At 41.3% G+C, this 26,151-nt stretch overlaps 2 protein-coding genes across 2 annotated transcripts; both read left to right on the forward strand.

The window, feature by feature from the left end:
• The first annotated feature begins 5,128 nt into the window (after nucleotides 1–5,128).
• Nucleotides 5,129–11,585, forward strand: scrt2 (scratch family zinc finger 2). The gene is made up of 2 exons (XM_086159028.1): nucleotides 5,129–5,535; nucleotides 9,047–11,585. The coding sequence occupies exons 1-2, from the start codon at nucleotides 5,376–5,378 to the stop codon at nucleotides 9,844–9,846; spliced, it is 960 nt and encodes a 319-aa protein (XP_086015154.1). The 5' UTR covers nucleotides 5,129–5,375; the 3' UTR covers nucleotides 9,847–11,585.
• Nucleotides 11,586–20,408: 8,823 nt separating this feature from the next.
• Nucleotides 20,409–25,871, forward strand: srxn1 (sulfiredoxin 1 homolog (S. cerevisiae)). The gene is made up of 2 exons (XM_086159152.1): nucleotides 20,409–20,682; nucleotides 24,385–25,871. Exons 1-2 carry the CDS (start codon nucleotides 20,449–20,451, stop codon nucleotides 24,592–24,594), a joined length of 444 nt encoding a protein of 147 aa, XP_086015278.1. The 5' UTR covers nucleotides 20,409–20,448; the 3' UTR covers nucleotides 24,595–25,871.
• Nucleotides 25,872–26,151: the final 280 nt, after the last annotated feature.

Genomic DNA, 26,151 nt, shown 5'->3' on the forward strand with positions numbered 1-26,151 from the left:
ACCGTGCCCCCCTGCTCTCCACAGCCACCCAAAGCCTCCGTGCCCCTCACTATGATGAGAGGAATTTATGCCACATGAACAGCATACTGAGTTTAAGTGTTATTAAAAAGCATCACTCATGCATAGGACACTATTTACAGTAATACATTCACACATGCTGCGGCTTCCTGTGAAGGCTCTTGAAGGAAAAATGATGATAGATTGTGTGCAGGGTGTGAGGCTAAGAGAGAGACGGAGAGAGAGATTGGGGGTGGGGGTGGGATGGGGTGGGCTGGTTTCAAGTATTCCACAGGCTAAATGAAGAACAAACATGCACCATGCAAGACAGTGAAGGAGAAAAGATTATCATCTGGAGATGAAAGGCAGCGAGAGAGAGTAAAAAAAAGGGAGAGAGAGATTCATTCACTGCCACACAGCTGTCTTATTTGCAAGGTGTTGAGGAACCATTTTTTTTCTTTCACCAAGAGGATGAAAAGATTCTACTGAAGCCAAAAGGGTCTGCTATCATTTTTGGGCAGCTTGAGTGGTAGAGATGTTATTAGCATAAATTATCTCCCCCACCAAAGAGATACGAACATGCTAGCTCCTTTCTGCTTTTCACACTTAATTGCCCTATTTACTGAACAGTTGCCCGTGGACAACAAATGCACACACGCTCTGAGATGCATACAGGACAACAGGCAGACACAAGCCAAATAGGGCATGAGTGATACACTGAACTATCTGCCAAACAGCATTAGATACAGTACGGCTGGGGAGGCAGTTAGGGTCCATTCAGACTTCATGTTGGACAGGAAATTCATATTAAAATTTTGCCTTCCTGACCTTCTTCACCGAGCCAAGTCTCTGAGTAAAATGGCATTCATAAAAAATGTGTGAGCTGCATGGCGATGGCTGCAACAAAATGCAAATGAGTGAGTAAGAAATCCTAAATGATACCAATACTTGTTGCATCCAAAATGACTTCATATTTCACAGTTAACTGTTTCCAACAGCAGCAGCTTCTGTCTTACAAAAAACAGCGAGTGGGATATCGCCAGCAGCTGCACAGAGAAGCTCCATTGGAGTGACCCAGTAAGCAAGAGCGAGGTGAATTATACATGGCTACGCCTAATGGACTCTTACCTTCTCTACACCTAGCTCACCGAGCTCACAGAGACTTTTTGTAAGCAGCACCATGCATCACCCTCTGTTTTTTTTTTTTTTTTTAATGCATCCCAAACCCACTGAAAGTTCTGATCAGTTAGGGGTTTGACACAAGTCTGAATTAGTTGGGCACTGAAAGATTAACCAGGCATCCTGATTTAAAAGGCATTCCTGTAGAGCGATAATTTTCTGTGGCATCTCTTGTGAAACAGTGTGAAGAAACAAATCAAGTAGATTGACTTCATTAATACCGCCGGCCAGGTCGCCTCCCGGCCCTGGAGGGCCATACAGGATGTTAATGAGTCTGATTGTATCACGCCTTCACCCCCATCTGACCAGAGCTGAGCCCCTGAGCATCACCGCGGAAGACCATTCCCACAGCCGGGGGGGTGGTGGTGGTGGTGGGGTATGTTGCTATGGTTACGTCCTGAGGCAGGGACCACATGTCAGTGGGAGTCTAGGGGCCATAAGTGGACCGAATCACCGGCCTGGAGGATGAGGAGGAGGATGAGGAGATGGATAATGTTTTTGCTGGCTGCAGGTTGTACATAATCTGAGAGACAGGATGCCATAGTGTATTTCCTTTTGTCACATTTCATCTCAAACCTGTACCTGGTAATAAGATGAAACGGGGAAATGATACAGCAGTCAATAATGTGATTAGAGCATTGCCGTGTTGGGTCGTATAGCTGACCATCAGAAGTTTTTTTTTTTTTTTTTTCCCCATTATTACCCTGTTGCTGAGCACAGACTACATCACTACTCAAGAGATTATTTTCAGCTCCAATTTCCATTTCCCTCTCTGCTTTTCTGCTTTTCCAGAAATGTCCAATTGATGGTTAATATGTATATTTATATATATATACATACAAATAATAACATGTATTTTTCTAATCACCTAAAATTTTGCATATTTAAGAGTACTTTTCAAATCTATCGTTCACGTTATTTTAATAAATTTCCATTGACAATCCTGCAATGTTGAATTATTTTTCCCACAATTTTCCCTTTGGGTCGAGTTAATTGGAAAATAATTGATTCCTTTTTCTTTATTGATTTCTTATGAATGGTCGTCGTACTTAAGGGTTGCACAGGAACACACAAGTGCACACATCTTTCTGGTACTGAAGTGCTGTCCTCTGTGACATACATCTGTGACAACATTTAAATTCTGCTAAATGGCAAACTAATCATTGTGAATCGAAAAACAAATAACAAAAAAACACAAGCAAACTGGCCAACTCTCCATAATGAATAGGATGGATACCTTCAAGTTTGTTTGCTTGAAGTATTTCTGTTCTGTCACACGCAGGGAGCTCATCAGCACATAGTATATATTGCTATTAAATTGTGTCTCCAATAAAATAAAGTGTAGCTTAATTCCACATTTACTAAAATGCTTGTGAAAGGCTCCTGAAGCAAGTGCTCAGCTGTAAAAAATAAACGGACGCAGCCTCCCGGATATGACATTTAGACATTTAGTTGGAAAAATTGTCATAAAAAAACAAAAAAAATCTCAAAACATGTTTGAAGAGGGATGAAAATCCATGATTGGATGTGAACAGTAAATTTCAACATGTTCTGCCGTTACAAAAATAACAAGATATCATTTATTATCTTTCGTTGAGGCTTTACAATTTCTTCTGCCTCGTCCAACCAGCAACACCCTGATATTTCCTCAGAACTTTGTATGCTTGTAATCTTAATGCAAGCATATCTTGTTTATACCTAAAAGAATAAAACTCAGCTATGATCCTTTGCACTGTAATTAACTGCAATTAAGTCAGGAGTCATAATTTAGCAGCATCAATGAAGTTCCAGACCTTTCGGCAACAACCCAAACGAATCGACCCGGTCTCTGCGAGCGAAGACGTGGAAATCACACAAGTGCAACCGGTCCGGCCGGATGCTTCGACAGTCGGGAGTTAAATTGCCTGCATCATATTTCCACGCTGCTCAGACAGGATGTTGTTAATGAGAAGATATCCATCCATAAAAAAAAAACGAAAACCTTGCTGAGACAATCATTCTGAGAATGACCTTTTCGTGTCCTCGCCTCTGCACTATGAGCCTGATTTGGTGACAGCAATGTGAACTTGTGCCGTAATGTACAATCCCACACACGTGATAAATCCCGACCACGCCGACCTGTCAAGCCCCCCCCCCCCCCCCTTGAGTCCTGGCTTGTCCGAACCGCAGGGTCACAGTTAGTAGCCGGGATGATTTAAAGAGGACACTTTCAAACGACCGGAAAAAATACGTGGCACCTTCAACTACATTTAAACATATTTTTGGTCACGAGCGACATGGAAGATGCCGATACGCACCCCTCGAATTGTTGAATTTGAAATGATTGTCTGTAATATCGTGCATGCGATGCGAATAAGCGAGTTGTATTTGTGACATACTGAATATGAAAAGTTACTACATACGAGGAGAGCAATAAATAAACAACCTGATTGCCAGAACATTCCTTGCAAACAGTTCTGCTAATTAGTAAAGGCAATTAGATATAGAGATAAAGACACTAAGCGCTGAATTGCCCCAGCATCTCAAGTGCAATGATTCCGTGTTTTATATGACTGTCAGTTAATTATTTTTGGGCTTGAGCTGTAAAAGGCACAAAAGAAGCAATTTGTAAATGTCAAACGGGGTTTCCCTGGTAAATGTGCAGAGTATTTTTCCCTGTTTCTCGATTTCCCACACCAATCAGGTCTCCTTAGGACCAATCATCCAATTCCCGTCCACGTATGACACCACTATGAATGCAAAAAAGCTTTAGGCGGATAATATAAAATAGAATACAGTTTAGATCTGCGACGGCGGGCGCTTGTTCCTGATAACACCCGTCAGATTGTAGAAATAGAACCACGGGCTGTTAGTGAAGGGTAAGTAATCTGATCGATTCAGTGGCGCAAAAAACATTAATAATCAAACTAGTGACGGCGCACAAGTGTTTCCTGTTGATATTGAATCAAACAGGTGCATGATTTATTTCACTTTCGACCGTTAATTTTTTTTTCCCTGAGAAGATTTTTGCTAAATAAATGCTTTACTTGAGCTCTAATGGAAAATAACATCGATAGCGTGGCGTAGGAACACAAACCAAAGCAGAGAAGTCTGGCCAATTTAGTGAGCATGGATCTAATTCTAGATTTCACCCTAATCAAAAAAGATGTAATTAATTAATCAGATAATTCCCTGCCACGCATGGCGGGACACACATCTGTGCAGCCGTAATGGGAAGGGATAGAAACAAGCTGAGCTGTGCAGCTCCAATCCCTCCCCTGAAGCCTACTCATGAACACTAGTGGAATCCAGTGCAGCCCTTTAAAAAAAAAAAAAAAAAAAAGAAAAAAAGAAAAAAAAGGTCCGGCGGTCCCTAACACAGATAACCTCTCCCGCACTGTACACGAGCTCTCGGCGTGCGAGTGCAGCGGAAGGAGCGGAAAAGATCTGAGGCTGCTTGAGGTAACGGGGATGACATGAGGGAGGCAGCGCCTGTACAAGGCAAACATAAACTGTGCCACTTCATCTGAAAACAATGGGGGACAGGACACTGAGTGTGCTCTCATCCACAGCTCCATTGTCTGCCCTCCTCTTTTACTCCTCCTCCGAGCATGGAGCATAAGCGGGGTGAAAGAGGCAGGGGAGGGGAGGAGGAGCGGGGGGTTGGAGGGGGCAGTGGGGGTCTGGCTGTGTTCTTTCTCCCCTGTCTGTGTGCGAATGCACAGACGGTTCAGTAGTAATTTGATGTGTGTCCCCGGGGACATTTGATGGATTAAAGCTAAGCAGCTCCATTTCGCAGCACCACCTGATCTTCCACTGCCTGTGCCCCATATAAAGGCTGGCGTGATTGCTGATCTCAGCTAGTCTGACAGTCTTTCTCTCTCCCTCCTCTCTGTCTGTCTCCATCTCTTCTCTTCCTCACTGGTCCTTTAAGCCTGCTGCATCACAGGAGCTATCCAGTGCTGAACAGGATCACTTTTATTTATTTATTTTTTATTTTTCTGGGGGAAGCTGGGGGAGCCAGAGAGTATCACACAGCTTTGCCGTCAGCCTTGCTCTCCACTGGTTTCCATTTTTTTTCTTATCTTATGTTTTTGGCTGCCGTCTTCACATTGACCACAAGGATTACTGTCAAGCAAGCTCCGCTCGCGTGCTTTCTCAGAGGGTTTTTTTTTTTGCTCATGCGTTTTTCACAGCTCTGTTTTTTTATCCATTGAAACATGCCCCGCTCATTTTTGGTGAAGAAGATCAAGCTAGATGATTTCTGTTCATCCAGTGTGGCCGCTTCCAATCATCATCACCACCTGGACGACTCGTTCACTTTTGCACGCTCCATCACAGACTCGGTGACCAGCCTCGGGGTTCGTCTGAGCGAGAATGGTGAGTTAACGTGCCTCCGGTCTGCCCCGCTCCAGCCGTAGTCGAAGATGCGCGAGCACTCCTTCTCGGAGGCGGCTCCGGTGATGATTTCGGCATGCCTGACATATCCACACTCGGCACAGATGGCATCCTCTTTTGTTTTTGCGTCGGGTGAGATGTTCTCCGGCTTCGGCCAATAACCTGCTCGCGGCGCGTAGACCGTTCGGAGATGTTACATGCAGCCGGCTGATATTTGCATCAATATCCCAAATAATCCTCTCCGGAGGTACCCCACCCCCATCGTGCTCCCAGACTTTTGTTTTTTGACTCCAAGTGAAGGACAGACACAATTCAGGTCACAGCCACGGATTAGCTTATGTAAATAGGGGACAAAACGTGTGTCTAATCAGGAAAAGCTCCGGATACGCATTTGCAAGACTGCGACGAGCCTTCGACGGCAGAACACTTCTCGCCCGACTTTATCCGGACATCGCGTTGACTAAAAAATTAGTGAACATCAAAGATTAGTGTCGGATGATACGTTTGTCCTTAGCCGTTATTGTCCTTGACTTCCTATCACTGTCCGATCCTCCCTTGCCCCCCTCTTCCCCTCCAAATGGAGCGTGCACGGTCTCCCCACCCCCATCGCTCCGCTACATCTTTCTCTTCCTTCCGGGCATTTGAAAACTAGCAGGGGTTAGAGTTTCAGCCATGCAGGCCTATCGCCGCCACGAGAGACGTCAACACGCTGTACAGTGGAGCCAGGAGGGAGGTGGGAGCTGTAGGGTAGCGAAAGGAAGGAGAAAAAGGAGACGAAAATGCTTGGGGCAGCAATGAGGTTGGTCACGTGACCGGGGTTGTACAGTAAACACGAAGAAAAGCACATAGCCGCACTGTGGTCACCGCGCGGACCGGACACACTAAGCTCCAGTCATAGCTGAGAGGCGACCTTCACTTTCACAGGCTGCTTTAAGCTCGCCGCTTCCATTTTGTGGCCACATTTAGAGGGCCATATGTGTGTCTTTGTTATGATTTGCCTGGATGTCTTCAAAGTGAAGGAGGCTTTGCAGCCCACAACTTCATGTTGCGACGATGCCCACCTGTTATTCAACCGCCTGACTGACGAGCTGTGGTGAATGAGGGATGGATGAGGATTAGGGAACATTTGATCGGCGCAAAGATGCTGGGATGCTTAGGGAGCAAAACTGATTTGTTAAAATTAAACTGACTTGCTTTACAAATTAGTGCCAAAATAAGATTTTGTCTCAGGATTCATTCTTCAATTATGTTTTTTTTTCATTTTTTTTTTATTTTGCAGTGGACGTCTGGAATTTTCCCGACCACATTTTTTTCACGAAAGCGCCTTTTCATATTTTTGTCTGTCTTCCTGGTGTTAAATCTATTGTATTTCACCATGCAAAATAAGAATAACATTGAAAGAGCGAAAGAGTGGGGAGGGGGGGGGGCACCTTCGTGTCGACAAAGGGCATTTAATTCAAGCAAAATAATCGCCCTTTTCACGCTACGTGAAAAACCCTCACATTTCTGGGTAAATAGCTAACATCAGCACTTCTGCCGTGCCAAGAGATTTTCGTTCCCCCATTGTGGAGACATTTGACTTGAGTGTCTGTCGAACAACAAAGAGGGGTGGCTGAGAGGGTCCATTAATTACATGCTTGCTTTGCATTAGAGAAATGAGCCTATGAGCTGTAAAGGCTGATACAGCGTGTGTCCTAAATGATGAGCTCTGTGTCTGACCTTGGGTAATTGAACCGTAGTATACATCTCTAGTCGTGCAGCGCTCATACTCTGATACTATATATGTTTTGTTGGGGAAATATACCGACTGTAAAATGAAAGGCTTTACGGATGTATATGACGAGGAGGCCCCTCAGGCCCCTAATTATAGAAAGCTTAAACTGTTGCGGTAAAACTGGTGAATATAGGCGATCATATCAATCGCAAAATAAATAAACAACAATCGTTAATTGAAACGTCCCAAAACGTCAAAGAAAGTACGAAAAAAAAAAATAAATCACATATTCACGTCTATCTTTATTTTAAGTTGAAGTTGCTGTCTTTTGGCAAAACACCATCTGGGTGGATGAAAATAGCAACCCGTGCAGAATAACAATGTGCACACAAGCCTGGAGATTCTGTGTCCTCGGGTGTCGTGGTCACGTCTCGGACAGAGTGTGAACACGAAACTCTTCGGGACGGGGACGTCGTAGTAGGAGAGCACTTCAAGTGATTTCTTAATGGCCTGTTTCTTGAAGCCACTTCAGCTGCAGACAGGTGACCCTCTTCAGGAACAATGTGTGTGACGCTGCCGCTTCCATTATCAGTCCTCGAGCAAGCTGTGTTCAATAAACTATTATCGTGTGACGCAGATACTTGATCTGTTCCCTTGCACTGTTTCTCCATTCTGCACCACAACGCAAATCCTAACAGCTGCACTATTTTACAGATGATAGCCTATTGATCAGTTCAAAACTTTGAATTTCATTAAAAAGCAGTCAATACCCAATTTCCACCGCCTGCCGCACACAGTGCTTAGGACTGGACTTTTCCTGCGGTATTGCACTATTTCTGACGGAGAAAAGAAATTTCAAGATGGCTCGTGCGTGTGCCCAAATTATCACCTTCAAATAAAGATATGTTTAGCCTGTAGGTAAAATGCATTTAGAATGTATTCAGCTCCTGAGATTTGCAGCTCGAGAATATGCCGAGTTCTGTTTGGATGCTTTGAGTTGCCAGCAAGCCTTTTAGCTCCTCTGGCACTGGGCTGCTTCAGAAGGAAAGGAGAGAGCTGGGTGATGCCAACAAAAATATATCTCTCTGAAATCATGTTCTGCACAGTTGGGGACATTTAAATAACTTATAGTGCTTTGTGCTTTGCTGCATCATGTTTTAACCTGCTTGAAGATGTACTATGGATTCCTGCAGGGCGTAAGCAGCAGTCCTTCTGAGCCTAAATAATCAAATTTTCCAAAATCCATTACGGTTAAAACAAACAAACAAAAAAACATGAATGAATAACCAGGACAGTAAAAGCCCCCAAATCAGAGATTCAATCTTGTTTTCAGCGTACACTTTTCCAAATCAAATGAACAATAAATTCCTTTCTCGCCGGGCCAGAGGAGACCGACACACAGCGAACGGAGAAAATGAAGTCTAATCCATGTGTCACAACTTTATTCAAGAACGGCTTTAAAATGCCGTTCCCGGCTTGGAGGAATTTCTGTTTTTCTCTACTCTTTGTACAATTTCAATCTTCCTCAATACAGCTGAGCTCATCCCATTTCTCTGCATCGTTGCACTATTCCGTACGCACCTGGCGAGAGCTGGGGAAAAAAAAAAAAAAAAAAAAAGGAAAAAAAGAAGTGAAATTAGCTCTTTGCCGTCCTACTACTTCGCTGTTTCATGAAGGGCAATCGTCCAACAAGATAATCATGCAATCACCAGCGTGTCACTGTGTCCTTATCCATCACAACTGCCGGCCAACTCTGTTTGCGTGTGTCTCTTAACGCAGGCTACATCCAGGATTACATCACGCCATCTGTATACCAGGGGGAGAAGAAGATGGAGCACAAGCTGGCATCGCCAGTATCAGACCCCCTCTACACACAGGTGAGCAGTGGCGGGGAGTACTGCGACCCCGACCTGAAGCACCCGGACAGCCCCCAGTCTGGCATGACAGCCAGCGGCTTCTACAGTGGTGAATCGGAGGCCCTGGCCGAGGGTTACACCATGGATGCCTTCTTCATCTCTGACGGCCGTTCGAGGCGGAAGGGAGACAGCGAAAGTCGCGAAGGGGGCTCGAGAAGCAGCAGCGCCAACGCCGCCGCTCAGGAGAGGGGAGCCGGCGTGCCTCGCCACACCTGCAACGAGTGCGGCAAGACGTACGCCACTTCCTCAAACCTCAGCAGACACAAGCAGACACACCGCAGCCTAGACAGCAAGATGGCCCGCAAGTGTCCCACCTGCGGTAAAGTATACGTGTCCATGCCCGCGCTGGCCATGCACATCCTCACCCACGACCTCAAGCACAAATGCGACGTGTGCAGCAAGGCCTTCAGCCGGCCGTGGCTCCTCCAAGGTCACATGCGCTCACACACGGGGGAGAAGCCCTTTGCCTGCGCCCACTGTGGCAAAGCCTTTGCTGACCGTTCAAACCTCCGCGCCCACATGCAAACACACTCTGCCTTCAAGCACTACAGATGCAAGCGCTGCAATAAGACCTTCGCTCTAAAGTCCTACCTGAACAAGCACTATGAGTCAGCCTGCTTCAAGGGCTCCGCAGACGAAGATGACTCTGGATCGGAAAACTAACCGCGATGAAGAAGCAGAATTTTGAACCCCTGTCGTAGGTTCACAAAACCAATAACCCTGATCACTCTGCCCTCCATGCCTTTTTTCTTCCCTTTTTTTTAGAAAGCAATATTTTCACTGAGATTACGTGAAGAAAAACTCTAAAGATAATGGCAAAGACAATTTCAGAAGATGCTGGATTTTTCCCTGCACAGTAGCTAATCGTCCACAGAAACATACAATCAAACAACCTTTCCCCCAAATAGAAACTGTAGGTGATAGTTGTACACAATTAAGTATCATGTGCTCGCATGGATGTGGGCGCACAGAAACACACAAACACACACAGACACACACAAACACACACACACATACATACACATACTTATATATGAGGCCTGGCATGTGAATTTTTATCAATGACTATAATGATATTGATATCAATAGTAATAATATTTAGATTCCTGATATTTTATAGCAAATAGTAATGACAAAATGGAAAAAAAAACATAAAAAAGGACTAACAGTGTTCTTTTGTTTTTTAGAGACAAAATGACCTCTTGTATTTTTATGCTGCTTTTTATTTGCTAAGAATTGAATTCTTTTGCAACTGCCAACATGAACTTTTTATGAAAATGTGAACTATTACAGTATTTGCAAAAAAAGGGAGATCATTTTAAAAAGGTTAAAAAAGACAAACCCCTTTTCCACACCAGTGTTTGAATTCAACGGATGTTATTTTTCTATTTGATTTTTCTAAATTTTATTTTTCTGTTCTTATTATCCCTTGTCGATCAAAAGCATCTTCTTAACTGTGGGTATTTCCAAAAAAAAAAAAAAAAAAGATCACAAGTTGTTGGTTGTCTATCAAGCCTGTGTAACAGGCTGTCACACACGCTGTCTGATAAAATTCATAGTCTCGCCCTGATATACACCCTTGGCGGAAAACGCCGAGAGCCAGACGTGACGATCTGTCGTTTTTTTAAGTGCCATGTGCAGTTTCCTCGTCTATAGCAATGAAAACTTTGTTGTTCTTCCTCCACCTTGGTGGCTTGCATAAACTCGGCTGGCTTTATGGTGCATTGTCCGGTCTTAAAAGGCAATCCTCACCCAATGTTTGAGGTTCGAACCCCCTCCGGCCCCAACCCCACCACCACCACCACCACCACCACCACCACCAACACCACCACCCCGACCCTCCATCCTCCGCCAGTGTTACCTCAGGGTGAAGGTATGGACTCACATGCCCTCGGTTACAAAGTGACGGTCCAGCCCATTCTGTTTGTCCATTTTATACGTCGCTCAAAGCTCCACCCATGGTTTAGATGCATGCCATCTAATTATCATGTAAATACCTTATTTATCAACTGACTTATCTATTTATTTATCAATTAATTAATTTATTTATTTATCTTATTTTTGTGTATTTATCAATTGCTATTTATTATGTATTTATTTATTGTTTATAACTTTAAAAAAAATGAACATCCATTGACCTTGTAAGATGCTGCTGATCTTCAAAGAAAATGTTTATATGCATGAAAACTGTAGAGAGTCCGCCGGACTTAGTTTTTTAAAGAGGAACAATGTACAGGAACCAGTGCTAGAAGACTTTGAACTAATGAATGCAGAGCTACTTTTGTTTTTTTCGTGGCAATAACTTTACTGACACAGCAACTGACATGTATAACAATCACAGCTGTCCTGTTTTCAGTCAATTTAGGGCAATAAAAACAAACAATGAAACTGAAACACTAAAATATTCTCCATCTTGCTGTTTCCAAATGCCCGCTGCCTTCTCACAACGCAACATTTTTGGCTACTTTTATAAAAATCTCAGGCAATAACTGATTCCGAGAAAACGCCCGACCTTGACGCACGCGTGGACGTCGTCCCGAAACCGCGAGAGAATGCACCTGCTCAAATTGGAGAAAACTACAGTCGATGTAATCAAGTTACACCGGAGGTTTCAAAGGTGCAAAAGCAATAATTATAGCAACACTCAATCCTTTTACACAGCGAGTCCAAAACTGCTCTAAGTGGCAATTTGACTGGAAAAGGCTGCTATTTTATATCGCTATTATATTACGTATTGTTTTGAAGAGCATCCAGGTAGAAGGAAATAAAAACAGCGAACAAACAAAAACCAATCTCTTGTGGCAGCTGAAGGATAGGCACGAGTTGATTCGATTGCTAGCGAGATACACAACAGGTTTTACGATAATGCTCGTTCGCTCACTGGCAGCATAAACGTTTCCTTCGCTGGAGGTGTCAAAGCAGAGACTCCAACTGAGAAAACATTATGATGGCTGTTTATATTTTTAACCAGCACTAATGGAAATGCTCTTGATGTGAACTGTCTGGGTAGAGAAAGTTTTCAAGATTGTTGTAATAAAGCGACACGCAGCAATGCACTTCCAACTCCCCCATCATTTGTCCCTGCCTCACCCATCCTCCCCTCCCTATCAGCCGTCCCCATCCCATCCCAACTGCCTCTAAACAGACGCACAGAGGATGAGATGTGCTGAAGTGGGATTGGCGGAGGGCGGCGGAGTGTGGGAGGATAACAGGTGTTTGCAGACAGACTGCAGATAGGGAGCGTAATTGAGTCGGTGAGCAACCTCCAAGGGGAAGGTCAAGCACCAGCAGGCAAATGCACTGTCAGCTATTTGCATATTCCAAATGGATGACACGATCGCAGTAATGCTGAGCTCGCCCCGAAAAAGAAAATAAAAGAGGGAGGGGGGGGAAGGGAGAGGAGTTTTCTGCTCTGATTGTTGGTCCAATTCACGCATTTCCGCCACCACCCTGTCGAAGGTCGTCTAAGTGCTACAGCTGAATCACCGCGTGAGAGCGTCCAAACCACCTGTCTCCTGCTTAACTTGCAGAACACACCATTTGGCACGTCGCTGTGTTATTGAACTAATGCAGAAATCATTACTACCAACAGATTCTTTTATATATTTTACATTTCACCGGAGGAAGAGAACCACCGTGCAGGTTCTAAACCTGCATTTTAATAGGGAGGATAAAAGCAATGAGATGGTTGAAAATATCAGTTGGGGGTGAACAGTAACCAGAGAAAGCATGCATCTAAAATCTGGCAGTATTACAGGTCGTCCTCAGAGAAATTACACCTTAGGTGGCACAATTTAATTCTGAACTCCTGAATTTAGATTTAGAGAAACATTGTTCCTCTTTGATGATTTTGTAAATATGTTTGTATATATATCACAGCAATAATATTACAATGCATGTAGACATTTAATTGATCTTTTTCTATACACGTCTTTTTTTTTAATTAAAAAAAAAAAGACAAATACAGGTGAAATTGGAGTCTGGGTGGCCATGTGAATCAGGGAGTGTCTTGATTTAAAAAAAAAAAAATTATCTGTTGTAAGTTACAAACAAACAAACCGGCAAACACACAAAAAAAAAAACCAACTTCAAACTCTGTGTATCCTCAAAGATTTGATCATGTCCTGTATGGCTCTTCTGTTCCTGTTTTTCTTTTATTTATTTATGTGCCCGGCTTGGCTGCGCAATGAAAAGTGCCAAAAAGTATGATTTCCATGACAAAAGCCTTCAACATATGGTTGGCTGCTTGAAACCTTCCATATGGCCCTCAAAGAAAAAAAACTGATTAAGATTTTCCTCTCTCTCTCTTTCGCTCTCTGTCTCTCTCTCTCTCTCTCTCTCTCTATTCTAGCTGAGTATGAAGAAACTTAAGCCATGATTGCTGAGGGGTGTTTTGATTTATCTTGTTCTGCTACAGTTAATAATGATGACAACAATAGCAATGATAACATTAATAAAAACAATAGCACAAGGAACCAACAAGTCTACTCTTATTTCTTTCTTTAAAACAAACGCGAGTTTATTCATTCTGTTGGAGAGTATTTAAAATTTGTTTTAACTGAAGTTGGCTGTTTAGCAGGCCTGCTCTTTTGCTTTAAAATATTGCCCATTACTCCTTTGCCCACGTAATATACTGGTAGTGTGAAGCCCATTAAAAAAGCTGGTGAGTCTGGAATCTGTTTGAGGGAACCAATAGTCAACATTAACTCAGTGAGTAATTAGAGTTATGACTGTAATGTGCCATCAGCTGTAGCCTCCTCTGTCAATGTTTGAGGGATTTTACGAGCTTTACTGTTGATTTACTGGCTCTAAATCTCACCGCGATGAGGCACAAAAATACCGACATCCTTTGTTTCCCACAGCGGCTGTCTTCTCTGGCAGTGGTCAGAGGACCTGACAACACCTATACAGCTTTGAATAAGAGTTCCTGGGATGTCGGCGTTATCAAAAGCACAGGCATCTGTTCCGCCACTATTAAGCCCTTCCTGGTCATTAAATTTTAATGGAACATTGATTTTATGCTGGAACTACTGTTTCTGAGTGACTCAAAAGCTAGAGAAAAATATGGAACAAAATAAAAATGAATCATGACAGCAGACAGGGATTATCATTCCCGGGCTTTTCTTGATTGGTTTCTAGGGAATATACAACACCTGAATTCAATCGCTGGTGTCCTTCAGTGTCCTCCAGCAGCACTGTGGCGGTATAATGAGACAGCAGGCAGAGCAGTGCAGGGACTTGGTAACAAGACACTTAGCTGCACACTCCTCTCCTCCATGTGGAAGAGATGTGATTGCCACCGCTACCGTTACATGCTTCTGTGCTAAATAAATACGCTTTGTCATTTGTTTTTCAAATGCTGCCCCTTCCGGGAGTCAAATAACAAGTTTACAACCAAGTGTTGATTCAAAACGCAGGCGGCGGCGGTGGTGGTGGCGACAGATCAGCGATGGCCACGCCACAGATCAGGAAGTTGCAGGCGGAGCATCAACATTCATGTGTCGACACTCGCTCAAACTTTACCTTGGCAGATGTTGTCCCTTATCAGATTTTATGATGAAAGTAAATAACTGATTTCATTACATGGCAATGGACTGTAAAATAGGGGCCCGTGGAATCCAATTACAACACCTGTGGGTGTGCTGTGTGCGTAACAACAGCAGCTATGAGTGATCAGGGCAGCAGGGAGACCGTGGCTCTGCATACACATCGCTCAAATTCTCTGCAGCCCGGCGGCCTCCCGCCGAAACACGCTCGCACGAACACACAGGCGCAAGGTAGATCAAGTAATATTATTGAAAACAACCTGCAAAAATTGAGCATGCTTCACTCACACTTCAAAAGATATTGACCCAAGAATGCCATCATCATTTGAGTGGCTGTCTGAGAGAAAATAGAACTGCCTTCTGAAGGAGTGAGGGGTTACATCAAGGTCACGGCGCACATGTACACCGCAGAGTGAACCTGATATTTACAAAAGAAATTATATTACAGGGTCAAAATGACCATAAAATGAAGCGACTAAAGTCTTCTTTATGAAAACAAAATCAAAACATTGGGTTTCCATTATGAATTTCTTTGTGTTTCCATTGTCCTGTCACTGATTTAATCAAGAAAATAATCAAATTGTTAGCGGCGGCACAACTGTTGTTAATATTAATAGTAGCGTAACTAATAATAAAACATGATCTTGTTATATATCTTTTTTTTTTTTGCAAAAAAATATTCGGCATTTATTATCTGCTTATAAGAGGCTTCCACCAGTTTCCCATTTATGAGAGTCTGGTGCTTTCTTCAATTCCTGTAAGAAGATGTCGGATGTCTTCATGGTTTTACATTACTTCTAGCCAACATTTGAAAGTCGCATTTATTTATGAGGCCGTTGAACATTTCCAATTCATTTCTGTTGCAACTGGTGTCTCTCTGTGACTGACATGATAGAGCGGGCAACATGTCATCTGTGTAATTAGAAAAACTACCATTACTGAACTCAGCACTCCTTGAACCGGCCTCCCCTGACCCTTCCTGTACATGTGACGCCATCTGTTGGCTGAACACCAACTGTCGGCAGCGAACAATAAAACAACCGTGGTTTTTTGTTGATCCGACATATATTCACGTGGATAACCTAAGCAAGGAGACTTTCTTCTCTAGGAAAATTTTCTTTAAAAGTGTCACTGTGAAATAACTCAAAATTCCAACTGCAAACTGACAAAAGTGTGGTGAAACATTTCGGGCCAGCCAGCTTTAACTGCCCCTTTAAGAGCGAGCAGTTTGTCTTTTCACATTCTGCATCACAGGAGAGATGCTCATTAAAAGCGCCTCCATTCCTCACTGTTTCATCAAGTGAGACTGCCAAGCTCTTTAACTCAGTGTTCTTGATGTTTGTGCTGTTTGTGTAAAACCCATCTGTTTCCTCATCTCTCTGTTGGCAGAGGGTCCACCTCATCCGTATGCTTCGCTTTTTGAAGTCATGTCAAAATCACATTTTTATGCATCTAAGATATCCAACTTGTCTTCAGCACTCAGGCTAAAGTCAAGGGGGGGCACGCCTTAAATAGCTTCTCCTTCCCTTCATATACAACAAATGCAGGAACAAGGATAGCAAAGGCTTAAAGACATAACATTTTTTATCTCCTTTTTCTGCAGGGCTAAATGGAATACTCTTCTAATTTTTAGGCTGTAACAGTTGGCGTAAAAGCTTAAATGCTGGGCTGGACGAGAAGGGAAAATATAAATGTCACAACACAAGTCCTTTTTTCAGCGTAGATGTGATATCTGATTAGGTCTGCAAACTAAAATGTCACATACACAAATAGAAGGAGTTTGAGTCCAGCATCATGATGTGTGCCTTCACACCACTTTATCAAACACATGAGCATTTAAGCATGAGCATTTCATGCTACTGGTAAAACATTTTAAATGTAGAATTTTGAGAAAAAAAAATGTTTTTGAAAATATTGTCTTGTTATTTCTCTAGCATTTTCTTGTGGATTCTTTGGTGAATTCAACCTAATTTTTAGGTAATTTGTTGCATACCAACAAAAAAGCAAAGTAAAGTAGGTAATTTCTTGCCAATTTTCTTAAAAGTTGGCCAGTCACCATTTTATTTATGACTTGAAAGCAATCAAGTGAATTTTACTGAGATGCTGATATGAAAAAGATATAGGAAAAGTAGTTAAAAAAAAGCATTCATATGATGATATGGATACCAGCATGTGGACAGTAAAACATGTATCCTTATTTCAATTTTTAAACAATTTCAGGAGAAAAAAAATGTGCTCCTGTTTATGCTGGACTAATGAAGTGTAAGTAAAGATCACTCCACATTGAACTATCCATCCAATTCACCCTGCTTGTTTTCTCTCCAGAAGCTGGAAGAACACATTAGTTTTAATAGGACGGATCAATACACAGTCCTGCTTTGTGTGCAATGTGTGTTACAGGCAGGTTGAGGTGGACGATAGCCACCTGACAGAAATCATCATCACGGTGCAATTTAGTTTCACGATATTCTCGGCGCAATTTAGCTTTGCGATATTCTCGGTCCACGGCGACGTTCACTGTTGTTAAACCATGTCAAGATTTCAGACACATTCATCCATCACAAAGCTGCAGTTTGAAGACTGAAAAACAGCATCAGAATAATTATCACTTTAAAAGCATGTCAGCATGTAAAAAAGAAAAAAAGAAGTTATAAATAAATATAGCTCACTTCCCTGTCGGAAATCTGGCAGGTAATTTTCTCCAGCTGCTCTAAGTGTGACAATCCCATGGGGTTGAGATCTAATATTAACAGCAAATCATTATGTGGGAACTATTCTTCCATGACCTGCTGCTGTACCTGTGTGACTAACTCAATCTAAGTAATTGAGATATGTTAGCAACTACAATACCTCCTTGCTTTGACAGCACAGGGTCACACAGAGTGTAGTGGGACTCCAAACACACCTCAGCAGTGTGTTTGGAGTCCCACCGCACTCCATAGGATTTGACTGACGGGGTCTGTTCCCTTCATGTGATGCTGGTGTTTTTGTGGATGGTGTTGTGAATAATGGAGCGGCTTCTGATTGACAGCAAAGCGTCGTCTTGAATTGACACCGTATGAACGGGGAGGGAGGGGGAGTCGGAGGGTGAGTGGCGGTAAGTCAGCCGATATATCAATTGTATAATTCACACGGAAACACCAAGTCATGCAGTACTGTCCGGCTGCGCGCTGCAGTTCGGTTCATTACAACTGAATTTGTTTTTATTTTACTCTTTCAAGCTACATTTGATCTCAGAGCAAAAATATTCTGGGGGGAAATTATCAGAACAATTGTAAAAGATCCTTTCGGTGAAGAAGTTGATCACGGACCATCATTATAAGGCGCGTTTTGTTCAGTTTTATTCTACAAGGATATATAACACACTGATAATGATTACATCCTATATATAGAGCTCCTTCATGTTGCAACTCATTCCCGTGTGACCAATTAATCAACATAAGAAGCGCTACCATTGTACTTCAAAGTATTTGTAATAATTCAATATAATGACCTGCCTCTCCTGTCCAAGAAATCATTTTTAATTGTCTCATTAGAAAGATGCTGCAGCTCCGGGTCGGGAAAAAAAAAACAACAATAGTCTGAGTTTCTGCTCCACTGCCGCGGATCTTTTGAAGCTTTCCAGTTACCTGTGCAAAGCTGTGAGCCCAGATGTCCGTGTTGTAACCACAGCAACCTGGGTGTCTCTTTGAAATCCCTGTAAAAAATAAATTACTACTAAGTTGAGCACTTTGAAGGAGGAAGCCAATATCATGCAACAGTCTACAATACAAAACACTGACCTCATTAAAAACTATTGTGACCAAATTATTTTGCGCTTGTAGCAGTTCTTTTCAACTACATGACTAATTGCTGAAGTGAATTTTAATGAGACTGACTGGCCATGAAACTAATAAGTTCTCTGACAAAAGGGGCTAAAGTTTGTGTTCGGTGGTGTACTTGCCATGAAATATTCAGAAACATGCCTGTTTACATTGTAAAAAGCGCACAACAAACTACGTTAGTGTCTAGGAGGCCCAGAGAGCAAGTCAGCTCATCACAATTAACGCTGATTTGTTTTATCACTTTCGGGATTGGATTGTGCTTATTCCGAGTTGCGATCGTTTGAAATGCCTCACTTGTAAATGCTTTAATTACAAAAGGATTATCAAATGGTCTTTGTTATTAGTAGTGTTATTGTCTTGATCTATATGATTATTATTTTGAAACTGATGCTGGTGATGATCTGAATGACAATAGTGATATAGCAAAATATATTTTTATATTTTAAGTACACAGGTCCTGGCAGTGAAATGCGCAGAATTTTAAATCAATATATAAAAAAAACAAAATAAACAAACATACAAATGAAAATACATGAATCTGTTCGTTGTTATTCAAACTGTGTATTTTTAAACGTAAACTCTTTTTAGCTTATTCTAATATCTCATCTCTTCTACATATTTTGCACCCCTGACCCTCGTGTACCAGATATCAATTTGAAGTTGGAATCAGCAGCGTTCAGCTTGATTTCAATGGGCTGACCCTTAAGATATGACAAAGGTTTAAGACCACATTGTTACGTTTTACTTGCAACTAATCAAACATCATCTGTGAAATGTATCGATCGCACCTTTAACAGCCAGATGACACTGGAAAGGAAGTTTAGACAGAATATTGAGTCTAAGGGTTTTACATCAATTTACATCGACATACTCTCTGATTCTGATATAGCTGTAACAAGGGATAAATCTGCTGCCTTATAGATTGATATATTTGACACAATGTTTGCAGAATTTCTCATCTGAGCCTCAAGTAAATGTCACTAGAAAGAAGACAGCAGCAGAGGTTTAACCTCTATCTCTGAGATGCAAATTACCCTAAAAGTATGAAATGTGTAAATATACCAAGCATTTTCTGTATTGGCAATGTGCTACTTAGTGGCTGTTTGGCCAGCCCTTCTTAACATCTTAATGCATAGCTTTGTTGTCATTTGGACTTTTATGTCATTTTTGCAAAGCTGATTTGGAGCAAGAATTTCAGCCCGACGAGATTTTACTATTTATGAATGTTTTTTGCTTTTACACAACAAACTGCTGAACGGTTGATCGGTAAAACAACCAAGTAATATAAATAAATGTAGTACTTAGAGCAGATAAAATATAAATTACTTTTAATGTGTGGCAACAATCACTTAGATATATTGGAAATATCTTAACCTAATTGTTCGTCACCATATCTAAAACACAAAAAGGCATTTTGAGAACCATTATTCTTTTTTCTCTTACTTGTCACTATAAATGTTCAAGGTCATATTTATACGGCTAATAAAAAAAGTTGGAAACACAGAATTACAAAAATCATTGTAAAACATACAATAATAAACAAAGTGGACGCTGAGAAATCACCTACCGTTGAAGTTCGTTAATTAGCCGCAGGTGTGAGCCTAATTCACGGACTACAAATTATATAACTTTTATTTGTATTTACTTCTGAAACAACTTAGGTTTCTGCAAATTTTATCAAACGAGAGTTTGCTAATATTTGTTCAGAGAGAAGAAAATAGATTTATGACAGCCAAGAGTAGTTGACGGAACTCGTGAGATTGTCGTTCTCTATTTGATTGACAGTTAAGAGGACCAATCAAATGTTTCTCCGGGGATTCTACGCAATCCGCCAAACTAGCATCCAGGCAGTAGACGATCACGTCGCAGTTGAAACACCCGAACTCCGGAAGATTATGTTTCGGTTGTGGCAGGGGGGTCGAAATCTGGTTAAGCCTTCGAATTTTGGGCGTCGAAACCAGACCGTAATGTCTTCGTTTGATGCGGCGGAAGTTAGAGACAATGACAACAGGTCGATTCATTCTGACGGCGTCGAGGAAGTCCACAACGTCCCGATGAACGTCATCATCAGACCCATTCCCCCCGTGCTGGACGAGCAGAAGGTCCGAGGCCTGATGGACACAATAAAGGTAAACACATTTTATCCGTGGATGAGATGGATGGATGGATAATATCTGGATTGTTGCCCTGCCGGCTCACCCTATCAACGCTTGTGGATTCACTCTAGTCATGTATATTCATTTACAAAAGTCCTTCTGAATCGGGAAGCAACTTAATGTCACAACATTGGAGTCACTTTGGTTTTTTGGCCCTTAAAACTCAGGTGTTCTGGGTAGTTTGCTGCTGCTGTTGATGTACTGTGGTTGCCTGAACACAAAAAGTTGTGTAATTCAAACTAGATTTGTGTGTGTATTTATGTGTATTGTGTGTGTATGTATGTATGTGTGTGTGTGTGTGTGTGTGTGCATATTTATATACATATACACACACACACGTGTGTGTGTGTGTGTGTGTTGGTTATGATCAACCACAAGCTTAAGTTATGGAAATTATTTTTCAAATGTAGTTATTTAACCTTCCTGCGAGTGACACAAAACAACCTGTGAATCGGCATGAAATAGAAAATGAGGGACAAAAAAATATATAAAAACAAGCTATCTGAAAGTTTTGCAGGTCAGTACCTAAATTGGATTGTATTACCGCCAAAATCGCAAAACGATGGATTATTTTATCCGAAAGTGTCCTTATAAATTGTTTTGTTTAAGACTTGTATTCCATTCAAAAGCCTTTCGCTGTATTAATATCATTCAATTCTATTTTAGTGAAATTAGAATCTGTCAATACATAAGAATAATTGCTGATATTCAATATCAAATTGTTCCCAATTTCAAAATCACCTTGCCCTAGCAAGCTAAAATTTTTTTGGAGACCTTTGTAGAATACACACATGTTGCCACTGATCTAAATGGCTGTTAAAAACCATCTCTACTCTTCTGAGCGGTCTAATTGTAGTCAGTACCTGGACTATATTCAGCTCTTTGGTCTTCTGCATATTTAAGTCAGATCAGATTTCCTGAGTCGGAACGGTCAGGAGGCCACTTGGGGAAAGTCACCTCTACTTATTAAATCTGAGGAAATAATGTAAAAGATAATGAAAGTTTTCAAAGATCAAGTGGCTATGAGCTGATAAAGGATTGACTTTTAACTTTAAGAGGGGGTTAAAAAAAAAGGTCAGCTGAAATATTTCTCTCACTCTGATAACAAGCGAGACGGCTGGGATTTACTGTGAGGCTGCCAAAAAAGAAGGAGGGAGGAAAAAAAAAGAAAAGCTGTTACTTCACCAACACTTCTAAACATCCCACTTACAATATGGCAACCATCACCTACACGATCCTCTGCAAATCCTTAAACAAAGTCATGGGGAATAATGACGAGGAGGCGTCTCTCTCTTGACCTCAATATCATTATCATTGAGCCACTTTTGGGAGCTCTAGCACAAGAATTTACAGGGCCCAGGAGGCTTTTCGCCAAGAAGATTGGGGCAGCTTTTATCCTTCAGCAAAATAAAGGACACCTGAGCTGTCAGTGACCCCGAAGGGGCCGAAACTCGATATTAAAATGAGCACATGTGGATGTCTGCTGTTATTACATTTATTGAATTGTGAAACACGACTTATTGCATTAGTGGCTTCTTTGGGTTTTTAAATTAAGTATTTTATTTATTTTAAATCAGAAAAACCTGTTCCTGTCTTTCGAAACCCATCTGTCTTTCACATTCAAAAGTAAAAGGCGAAAGCAAGTTGGCAGTTATCCTTAAAGGTCATGGAATAACAGAAATAAAAAAAAGCGTGGATACAAAAACTTTATATCTGTTGTATTCCACATGTCCATTAAGTGATTATCTCCTTTGCACATGAACCTTAGGAACACCTCAGTTAAATGACAGATGAAAAGATGCTTCGCAGTAAAGGATAAATCCAATACGCTTTTGGTACGTACATCTATCCAGCTGTGATCGTGTAGATTTTTCTAGTATCAAAAACTGAGAATTTGGAAAATTTCAAATATTCTGAACCCAGTAATGTATGATTATGATAATGACTTTACTGCCGGTTTTGTTTACAAGTTTATTTTCAGGTGATTTAGCTCTCACTCTGTGCTGGGAGATAATAACCGTATTCGTCAGCAGTTAAAGTAGTTACGCCAGTTCATTCATTATCAGTTTTGACACCTGCCGCATTTTCACATTTTTTGTGGCCAAGGAAGTTTCTGCTTTCGGAGAACATTGATAAATAGGACTCCTTCTGGCCAGGATTTCACAGCTCTGGGATCTCTAAAATATGTCTGTGATGCAGAGTTCCCAACTATAGATTGATATTGTGCATTGTAAAATTATTTATGTCCTAAAATTCACTTCATCCCTGACAGCTGCTACATTTATTGCCACGTCATTGAGAATGTGATACCAAGTCTTTAAATTCTTTTTTTATGTTGTGAATCCTGTGAATGTTTTTTCCTATTAGAATATTTCTACTTTGAAAAAATAGTCTTAACTCCTTAAGGTGACAATAATGAGTTAGTCATGGGCTCACTGTACTTGACCTTTGACCTTTCCATTCACACACTGTCTATTTTCACCCTTATGTTAAATTGCGAAGTTTACATTTCCCCTGCATCTTTCACCTACTGCCCTTTATTGTGCTTTTATGTATTTATCTTTATTATGTCCTAAGTTACATATGTCTCAGCTATATTACTGACACCTTGTTCTACTATCTGGTGCTTACTGCGGACAGCAAAGTAAGAATATCATTGTACAGGGCAATACGTTTGCTTACCATGCATTGTGGAGTAAATACTTGAATCCTTAAATCCCAATGTCAAATAAGAAGCATGTCATTGACTTGTATACTTAATTTAAATGCAAAATTCTTTTATTAAGATTTATAGATAACATCAGCTTCATGGTTGCCCTCAAAGGGCCGCACGTAACAGTGACAGTATAAATGTAACCTAATGTAAAATAAATATAACTACTACTTAATGTTAAAAAACACTGAATTTATTACTCAATAAAATCCAAAATGGTACACATGCATCCCCATCTTTCTTGAAACAGCTATCTAGCTTTTCTCTTCCTGGACAATTAGGGATCATTTGTATTTCTCAATTCCACTTGTTGAAAATCAAATTAATGTGGATACACTGCAATCTAATGGCGGTGTGCCGTCACTTCGTGGGTAACATGATCGGCATGAATTGTGGGAAATATGGTGTGTGTGTGTGTGTGTGTGTATTCTATTATTTCTTTTAATTTTTATTAAAAGAATTGTTATCAATATCAGTTTTTATCAATTGTTGAAGAAATTTGTCTGCCCTGAAAACCAATTGGAACTATTTTTCCACATACCTGTTAAAAAGAATTAGTGACTCCGTAGACACCGCCTGGTAATCAGCTGATTTTTTTTTTTTCAATCAGCTTTTTTTGTTTTGTTTTTTGATGAATAACATGTAAATTATACCTGCTGATTTGTGGAAAAAAACGACAGAATTGCAAGAGACTATTTGGCTGTTGATATGTTCATTGTAGCCTCTGGGGGAAAACAGTACGGTGTCCATCAGAACCAAAACAAAAGCAGCAGTGTGAACCCTGAATTTATAGGTTTCCAGTAACGAAGACTGAAATCTGAGGAGACGGTGCATCACATTTACTAATGAATCCTGGAATCTATGGCAGCGTGTTGGATTCCCAACTGCATTTATTCGCTTTCTTTTGTAACACTGAAATGTCTTCCCCACGCCCTGCTTCATCTCCTCTCCTCTCCTTCCAGTCCACGACAGACGTTGGCGTCGTCCCTCCCATCGATGTGCTCTGGATCACGGGGAGAGAAGGAGGGAATTACTACTACTCCTTCGGCGGCTGTCACAGGTTTGAAGCATATCGGCGGTTGAATATGGCGACCATCCCTGCCAAGCTGATAAAGTCAAACGTCTCAGATCTAAGTACTTACTTGGGGGCTTCCACGCCCGACCTGCGGTAGCAGTGAAGAGGGCCTGTGTTCGTATGTGTGTGTGTGTGTGTGTGTGTGTGTGTGTGTGTGTGTGTGTGTGTGTGTGTGTGTGTGTGTGTGTGTGTGTGTGTGTGTGTGTGTGTGTGTGTGTGTGGTGCTTGCCACACTTGGCATATGCGGGTTTGTTTTCCCCCTTTTTTTTTTTTCATTTTGACTGCAAAGGAAAGCATTATCCAGCAGGGGGGAGTGTGGCTATTCAGATGCTGACAGCTGGGTCAAACCCCCTTGCAGTAAACTGTCAGATGACTTTTAAAAAATTTCAAATATAAAATATAATGAAAAAAATTCATTTTCTGTTATCACTACAATGAGAAACCATTGGACACCATTGATTTGGAAGCTCGGGGCTCCTTTTACAAGTAACTTAGTCAAAAGGTTACATACAACTTTTCTGCGGGAAGTCAGCCGCTGCCGTACTAACAGAATGTATTCAAAATCCTTTTTGGGTTGATGTCATATGTTATACGTCTGCGCTTGGCCGATCAGACGATCAGATTTATAATGTGATGACAAATGTGTGTTTTAAGCTTTGTGTGAAATGTATTATTCTCATTTTCACGTACTATATGGTATTTTTGAATACGCATTATTATCAGGATTCACGTGCATCTTGCACGTGAAAACCTGGAAAATGATTGAGTGAATGCAGACAGGTTGACAGTTATCCCATGCATGTCTTTGTCCCGCTGTCGTCAAAGGATAGTGCTCCTCCGCTTCCAGCTGGCACTACCAGACAATCGAATTTGAATGTCAAGTCAGAGCCGTCCCGCGTCCCCGCTGTTTACTAAATTTAGGGACTTTTCAAAGTCCTGTAATGACAGAAGTATCAACTCTCAGATGAGGAGTGTTGCTTGTATTTCGTATCCGCAAGTGCTACATTTATCAAAATTTCTAAGAATGTTGTTGTAGCCACGGACTGCACATCTTTTAAATCACACCTCTGGGGGCAGTAGAGGGATAAACACAAAAACAATCTGGATAAAAAGTGTAATAAAGAACACTTCTATGACGTACGTTTGGGTGAAGTCATGTGTTAGTGTATGATGTGATTACATTTCTGTCCTACCGTAGTATATGATAATGTCCTGAGAAGAACCGGAGTTATTATTGGTTGATACCTGTATTAACAAATTTCCATTTATTAACAAATATGACTACCATTCGTCATATTACAATCATGATTATTGGAGACAATTCAACCCCCCCCAAAAAAACAGAATAAACATGAAAAATGATGAGTTTAAAAATGAGTCTACTGTCATGTGTTCGTGGTATAGCCAAAGGTGCAAATAGAATTTTTTTTTATTTTATCACTGACTGGTGATTTCTTACCATTGTTTTTGTGTGTGTGTGTGTGTGTGTGTGTGTGTGTGTGTGTGTGTCCATGATGCTCCCGCCTCCTGTTGAAGCGGGTTAACGCGACCAATGAAATTAGCCGGGGGTTTGGCCACAGCATAAACATGCAAACACACACGCACAAAATGTTCTTGCACGTAAATAATACTAAGGCCTATCCGGTAGTGGGAG

This window comes from Fistularia commersonii, chromosome 14 (genome assembly GCF_037954325.1).
Source record: "Fistularia commersonii isolate RoL2024-O1a breed Wild chromosome 14, RoL_Fcom_v1.0, whole genome shotgun sequence".
NCBI lineage: Eukaryota > Metazoa > Chordata > Actinopteri > Syngnathiformes > Fistulariidae > Fistularia > Fistularia commersonii.

Excerpts from the sequence above, each read along its gene's own strand:
- scrt2 (XM_086159028.1), top strand. The coding sequence starts at position 5,376 with ATGCCCCGCTCATTTTTGGTGAAGAAGATCAAGCTAGATGATTTCTGT. Across the intron at positions 5,536-9,046 it reads GGTTCGTCTGAGCGAGAATG|GCTACATCCAGGATTACATC; the intron begins GTGAGTTAACGT and ends CTCTTAACGCAG.
- srxn1 (XM_086159152.1), top strand. The coding sequence starts at position 20,449 with ATGTTTCGGTTGTGGCAGGGGGGTCGAAATCTGGTTAAGCCTTCGAAT. Across the intron at positions 20,683-24,384 it reads GCCTGATGGACACAATAAAG|TCCACGACAGACGTTGGCGT; the intron begins GTAAACACATTT and ends CTCTCCTTCCAG.